We start from the raw sequence: 6937 nt of genomic DNA on the forward strand, positions 1-6937 counted from the left end.
ATAATCACATTAATTCACCATCCTGTTCATCAAGTTAAAATGTCAAAATCTGAGTGACTTGCCCGTGTGTGAATGGACTGCGGAGGTGGGGGCAGGGAGGGGAGAGGTCCGGGGGCACTTTGATGGGAGCAGCTGTTTTCTGTCTGCCTCTCTCGCCACAGTTGCTCCGACTGTGTCAGGACACTAATATTTCAGTCCGCCTCTCGCTCTCTCCTCAGCACATGTGCCGTCACTCAATTGCTTTTCCTGCACCCTGTGCAGCTCGTCAGCTGTCAGTTCATTGGTGTCCCAGAGGTAGCTGCTCACACAGACCAGCTCCCACTCACTTCATTTCTGTGGGGGCTTTCTCTCGCTCTCTCGATGTTCTGTCTCTCCAGCATTGGGATGTGGACTGAAACCTGCGGTATTCTCCTGACTGTGGTGGCACTTCTCCAGGTATGTGCTGCATGTGTGTGTGAACATGTGTGTGTGTGTGAACATGTGTGTGTGTGTGTGGGGGGAGTGTGTGTGAGGGGAGTGTGTGTGAGGGGAGTGTGTGTGGGGGGAGTGTGTGAGGGGAGTGTGTGTGGGGGGAGTGTGTCTGAGGGGAGTGTGTGTGGGGGGAGTGTGTGTGGGGAGTGTGTGTGAGGGGAGTGTGTGTGAGGGGAGTGTGTGTGGGGAGTGTGTGTGGGGGGAGTGTGTCTGAGGGGAGTGTGTTTGAGGGGAGTGTGTGTGGGGGGAGTGTGTGTGGGGGGAGTGTGTGTGAGGGGAGTGTGTGTGAGGGGAGTGTGTGTGGGGGGAGTGTGTGTGGGGGGAGTGTGTGTGAGGGGAGTGTGTGTGAGGGGAGTGTGTGTGAGGGGAGTGTGTGTGGGGGGAGTGTGTGTGAGGGGAGTGTGTGTGAGGGGAGTGTGTGTGGGGGAGTGTGTGTGAGGGGAGTGTGTGTGAGGGGAGTGTGTGTGAGGGGAGTGTGTGTGAGGGGAGTGTGTGTGGGGGGAGTGTGTGTGAGGGGAGTGTGTGTGGGGGAGTGTGTGTGGGGGGAGTGTGTGTGAGGGGAGTGTGTGTGAGGGGAGTGTGTGTGAGGGGAGTGTGTGTGGGGGGAGTGTGTGTGAGGGGAGTGTGTGTGGGGGGAGTGTGTGTGGGGGGAGTGTGTGTGAGGGGAGTGTGTGGGGGGAGTGTGTGTGAGGGGAGTGTGTGTGAAGGGAGTGTGTGTGGGGGGAGTGTGTGTGAGGGGAGTGTGTGTGGGGAGAGTGTGTGTGGGGGGAGTGTGTGTGAGGGGAGTGTGTGTGGGGGGAGTGTGTGTGGGGGGAGTGTGTGTGAGGGGAGTGTGTGTGAGGGGAGTGTGTGTGAGGGGAGTGTGTGTGAGCGGAGTGTGTGTGGGGGGAGTGTGTCTGAGGGGAGTGTGTGTGAGGGGAGTGTGTGTGGGGGGAGTGTGTGTGGGGGGAGTGTGTGTGGGGGGAATGTGTGTGAGGGGAGTGTGTGTGGGGGGAGTGAGTGTGAGGGGAGTGTGTGTGGGGGGAGTGTGTGTGGGGGGAGTGTGTCTGAGGGGAGTGTGTGTGGGGGGAGTGTGTGTGAGGGGAGTGTGTCTGAGGGGAGTGTGTGTGAGGGGAGTGTGTGTGGGGGGAGTGTGTGTGAGGGGAGTGTGTGTGAGGGGAGTGTGTGTGAGGGGAGTGTGTGTGGGGGCAGTGTGTCTGTGAGGGGAGTGTGTGGGGGGGAGTGTGTGGAGGGGAGTGTGTGTGAGGGGAGTGTGTGTGGGGGGAGTGTGTGTGAGGGGAGCGTGTGTGAGGGGAGCGTGTGTGAGGGGAGTGTGTGTGAGGGGAGTGTGTGTGGGGGGAGTGTGTGTGAGGGGAGTGTGTGTGGGGGGAGTGTGTGTGGGGGGAGTGTGTGTGAGGGGAGTGTGTGGGGGGAGTGTGTGTGAGGGGAGTGTGTGTGAAGGGAGGGTGTGGGGGAGTGTGTGTGAGGGGAGTGTGTGTGGGGGGAGTGTGTGTGAGGGGAGTGTGTGTGAGGGGAGTGTGTCTGAGGGGAGTGTGTGTGAGGGGAGTGTGTGTGGGGGGAGTGTGTGTGAGGGGAGTGTGTGTGAGGGGAGTGTGTGTGAAGGGAGTGTGTGTGGGGGGAGTGTGTGTGGGGAGAGTGTGTGTGGGGGGAGTGTGTGTGGGGGGAGTGTGTGTGAGGGGAGTGTGTGTGAGGGGAGTGTGTGTGAGGGGAGTGTGTGGGGGGAGTGTGTGTGAGGGGAGTGTGTGTGGGGGGAGTGTGTGTGGGGGGGTGTGTGTGAGGGGAGTGTGTGTGAGGGGAGTGTGTGTGGGGGGAGTGTGTGTGGGGAGAGTGTGTGTGGGGGGAGTGTGTGTGAGGGGAGTGTGTGTGGGGGGAGTGTGTGTGAGGGGAGTGTGTGTGAGGGGAGTGTGTGTGAGGGGAGTGTGTGTGAGCGGAGTGTGTGTGGGGGGAGTGTGTCTGAGGGGAGTGTGTATGAGGGGAGTGTGTGTGGGGGGGAGTGTGTGTGGGGGGAGTGTGTGTGGGGGGAGTGTGTGTGAGGGGAGTGTGTGTGGGGGGAGTGTGTGTGAGGGGAGTGTGTGTGGGGGGAGTGTGTGTGGGGGGAGTGTGTCTGAGGGGAGTGTGTATGGGGGGAGTGTGTGTGAGGGGAGTGTGTGTGAGGGGAGTGTGTGTGGGGGGAGTGTGTGTGAGGGGAGTGTGTGGGGGGAGTGTGTGTGAGGGGAGTGTGTGTGGGGAGAGTGTGTGTGGGGGGAGTGTGTGTGAGGGGAGTGTGTGTGGGGGGAGTGTGTGTGAGGGGAGTGTGTGTGAGGGGAGTGTGTGTGAGGGGAGTGTGTGTGAGCGGAGTGTGTGTGGGGGGAGTGTGTCTGAGGGGAGTGTGTGTGAGGGGAGTGTGTGTGGGGGGGAGTGTGTGTGGGGGGAGTGTGTGTGGGGGGAGTGTGTGTGAGGGGAGTGTGTGTGGGGGGAGTGTGTGTGAGGGGAGTGTGTGTGGGGGAGTGTGTGTGGGGGAGTGTGTCTGAGGGGAGTGTGTATGGGGGGAGTGTGTGTGAGGGGAGTGTGTGTGAGGGGAGTGTGTGTGGGGGGAGTGTGTGTGAGGGGAGTGTGTGGGGGGAGTGTGTGTGAGGGGATTGTGTGTGAGGGGAGTGTGTGTGAGGGGAGTGTGTGTGAGGGGAGTGTGTGTGGGGGCAGTGTGTCTGTGAGGGGAGTGTGTGTGGGGGGAGTGTGTGTGAGGGGAGTGTGTGTGAGGGGAGTGTGTGTGAGGGGAGCGTGTGTGAGGGGAGTGTGTGTGAGGGGAGTGTGTGTGGGGGGAGTGTGTGTGAGGGGAGTGTGTGTGGGGGAGTGTGTGTGGGGGGAGTGTGTGTGAGGGGAGTGTGAGGGGGGAGTGTGTGTGAGGGGAGTGTGTGTGAAGGGAGTGTGTGGGGGAGTGTGTGTGAGGGGAGTGTGTGTGGGGGAGTGTGTGTGAGGGGAGTGTGTGTGAGGGGAGTGTGTCTGAGGGGAGTGTGTGTGAGGGGAGTGTGTGTGAGCGGAGTGTGTGTGGGGGGAGTGTGTGTGAGGGGAGTGTGTGTGAGGGGAGTGTGTGTGGGGGGAGTGGTGTGTGGGGGGAGTGTGCGTGAGGGGAGTGTGTGGGGGGCGTGTGTGTGAGGGGAGTGTGTGTGAGGGGAGTGTGTGTGAGGGGAGTGTGTGTGGGGGGAGTGTGTTTGAGGGGAGTGTGTGTGAGGGGAGTGTGTGTGAGGGGAGTGTGTGTGAGGGGAGTATGTGTGAGGGGAGTGTGTGTGGGGAGAGTGTGTGTGGGGGGGAGTGTGTGTGGGGGGAGTGTGTGTGTGGGGAGTGTTTGTGAGGGGAGTGTGTGGGGGGAGTGTGTGTGAGGGGAGTGTGTGTGAAGGGAGTGTGTGTGGGGGGAGTGTGTGGGGGGAGAGTGTGTGTGGGGAGAGTGTGTGTGGGGAGTGTGTGTGTGGGGAGTGTGTGTGAGGGGAGTGTGTGTGAGGGGAGTGTGTGTGGGGGGAGAGTGTGTGTGGGGAGTGTGTGTGTGGGGAGTGTGTGTGTGGGGAGTGTGTGTGGGGGAGCGTGTGTGAGGGGAGTGTGTGTGAGGGGAGTGTGTGTGAGGGGAGTGTGTGTGTGGGGAGTGTGTGTGTGGGGAGAGTGTGTGAGGGGAGTGTGTGTGAGGGGAGTGTGTGTGTGGGGAGTGTGTGTGAGGGGAGTGTGTGTGGGGGAGTGTGTGTGTGGGGAGTGTGTGTGAGGGGAGTGTGTGTGAGGGGAGTGTGTGGGGGGAGTGTGTGTGAAGGGAGTGTGTGTGAGGGGAGTGTGTGTGAGGGGAGTGTGTGGGGGGAGTGTGTGTGGTGGGAGTGTGTGTGAGGGGAGTGTGTGTGAGGGGAGTGTGTGTGGTGGGAGTGTGTGTGAGGGGAGTGTGTGTGAGGGGAGTGTGTGTGGGGGGAGTGCGTGTGTGAGGGGAGTGTGTGGGGGGAGTGTGTGTGTGGGGAGTGTGTGTGGGGGGAGTGTGTGTGAGGGGAGTGTGTGTGGGGGGAGTGTGTGTGAGGGGAGTGTGAGTGGGGGGAGTGTGTGTGGTGGGAGTGTGTGAGGGGAGTGTGTGTGAGGGGAGTGTGTGGGGGGGGAGTGCGTGTGTGAGGGGAGTGTGTGGGGGAGTGTGTGTGTGGGGAGTGTGTGTGAGGGAGTGTGTGTGGAGGAGTGTGTGTGAGGGAGTGTGTGTGAGGGGAGTGTGAGTGGGGGGAGTGTGTGGGGGGAGTGTGTGTGTGGGGAGTGTGTGTGAGGGGAGTGTGTGTGGAGGAGTGTGTGTGAGGGGAGTGTGTGTGAGGGGAGTGTGATGTGGGGGGAGTGTGTGTGTGGGGAGTGTGTGTGGGGGGAGTGTGTGTGTGGGGGTGTGTGTGTGGGGGAGTGTGTGTGAGGGGAGTGTGTGTGAGGGAGTGTGTGTGGGGGGAGTGTGTGTGAGGGGAGTGGTGTGTGAGGGGAGTGTGTGTGTGGGGGGAGTGTGTGTGGGGGAGTGTGTGTGAGGGGGAGTGTGTGTGGGGGGAGTGTGTGTGAGGGGAGTGTGTGTGGGGGGAGTGTGTGTGAGGGGAGTGTGAGTGGGGGAGTGTGTGTGGTGGGGAGTGTGTGTGTGGGGAGTGTGTGTGGGGGGAGTGTGTGTGAGGGGAGTGTGTGTGTGGGAGTGTGTGTGAGGGGAGTGTGTGTGGGGAGTGTGTGTGGGGGAGTGTGTGTGAGGGGAGTGTGTGTGGGGGGAGTGTGTGTGGGGGAGTGTGTGAGGGGAGTGTGTGTGGGGAGTGTGTGTGAGGGAGTGTATGTGGGGGGAGTGTGTGTGTGGGGAGTGTGTGTGGGGGGAGTGTGTGTGTGGGGGAGTGTGTGTGGGGTGAGTGTGTGTGAGGGGAGTGTGTGTGAGGGGAGTGTGTGTGAGGGGAGTGTGTGTGTGGGGGGAGTGTGTGTGGGGGGAGTGTGTGTGGTGGGAGTGTGTGTGGGGGGAGTGTGTGTGAGGGGAGTGTGTGTGGGGGAGTGTGTGTGAGGGGAGTGTGTGTGGGGGGAGTGTGTGTGGTGGGGAGTGTGTGTGAGGGGAGTGTGTGTGTGGGGAGGAGTGTGTGTGGGGGGAGTGTGTGTGTGGGGAGTGTGTGTGGGGGGAGTGTGTGTGAGGGGAGTGTGTGTGTGGGGAGTGTGTGTGGGTGGAGTGTGTGTGAGGGGAGTGTGTGTGAGGGGAGTGTGTGTGAGGGGAGTGCGTGTGGTGGGAGTGTGTGTGAGGGGAGTGTGTGTGAGGGGGAGTGTGTGTGAGGGGAGTGTGTGTGAGGGGAGTGTGTGTGGGGGGAGTGTGTGTGAGGGGAGTGTGTGTGTGAGGGGAGTGTGTGTGTGGGGAGTGTGTGTGAGGGGAGTGTGTGTGGGGGGAGTGTGTGTGGGGGGAGTGTGTGTGGGGGAGTGTGTGTGTGGGGGGAGTGTGTGTGGTGGGGGAGTGTGTGTGTGGGGGAGTGTGTGTGAGGGGAGTGTGTGTGGGGGGAGTGTGTGTGGGGGGAGTGTGTGTGGGGGAGTGTGTGTGGTGGGAGTGTGTGTGAGGGGGTGTGTGTGGGGGAGTGTGTGTGGGGGGAGTGTGTGTGGGGGGAGTGTGTGTGGGGGGAGTGTGTGTGGAGGGAGTGTGTGTGAGGGGGAGTGTGTGTGAGGGGAGGTGTGTGTGGGGGAGTGTGGGTGGGAGTGTGTGTGGGGGGAGTGTGTGTGGGGGGAGTGTGTGTGGGGGGAGTGTGTGTGGGGGAGTGTGTGGGGGGAGTGTGTGTGGGGGGAGTGTGTGTGGGGGGATGTGTGTGGGGGGAGTTTGTGTGGGGGGAGTGTGTGTGCGGGGGAGTGTGTGTGAGGGGAGTGTGTGTGAGGGGTGTGTGTGTGAGGGGAGTGTGAGAGGGGGGAGTGTGTGTGAGGGAGTGTGTGGGGTGTGTGGGGGGAGTGTGTGTGGGGGGAGTGTGTGTGAGGGGGAGTGTGTGTGGGGGGAGTGTGTGTGGGGGGGGAGTGTGTGTGGGGGGAGTGTGTGTGGGGGGAGTGTGTGTGGGGGAGTGTGTGTGAGGGGAGTGTGTGTGAGGGGGAGTGTGTGTGGGGGAGTGTGTGTGAGGGGAGTGTGTGGGGGGAGTGTGTGTGAGGGAGTGTGTGTGAGGGGTGTGTGGTGTGTGGGGAGTGTGTGTGAGGGGAGTGTGTGTGAGGGGAGTGTGTGTGGAGGGGAGTGTGGTGTGGGGGGAGTGTGGTGTGGGGGGAGTGTGTGTGGAGGGTCTGTGTGTGGGGGGAGTTTGTGTGGGGGGAGTGTGTGAGAGGGGAGTGTGTTGTGTGAGGGAGTGTGCGTTGTGAGGAGGAGTGTGTGTGAGGAGGCTGAGTGTGGGGGAAGTGGTGATGTGGGGGTATGTAGTTGTGTGAGGGGAGTGTGCGTAGGGGAGTGTGTGTGACGGGGATGTGTTGTGTGGGGGAGTGTGTGAGGGGGGTGTGTGTGGGGGGATGTGGGGGGATGTGT

At 61.7% G+C, this 6937-nt stretch overlaps 1 protein-coding gene across 2 annotated transcripts in view; it reads left to right on the top strand.

The window, feature by feature from the left end:
* The first annotated feature begins 240 nt into the window (after positions 1-240).
* The window catches only part of cdh15 (cadherin 15, type 1, M-cadherin (myotubule)), a 92365-nt gene continuing 85668 nt past the window's right edge, over positions 241-6937 (top strand). For both annotated transcript variants that reach the window (XM_085991959.1, XM_085991960.1), the window contains exon 1: positions 241-435. In XM_085991959.1, the coding sequence (XP_085848085.1) occupies positions 361-435 (75 nt within the window). In that variant the 5' untranslated portion in view covers positions 241-360. The remainder of the gene's footprint in view (positions 436-6937) is intronic.

Source organism: Somniosus microcephalus, chromosome 6 (assembly GCF_052327205.1).
Source record: "Somniosus microcephalus isolate GS21.2 chromosome 6, FLI_Smic_1.0, whole genome shotgun sequence".
Lineage (NCBI taxonomy): Eukaryota > Metazoa > Chordata > Chondrichthyes > Squaliformes > Somniosidae > Somniosus > Somniosus microcephalus.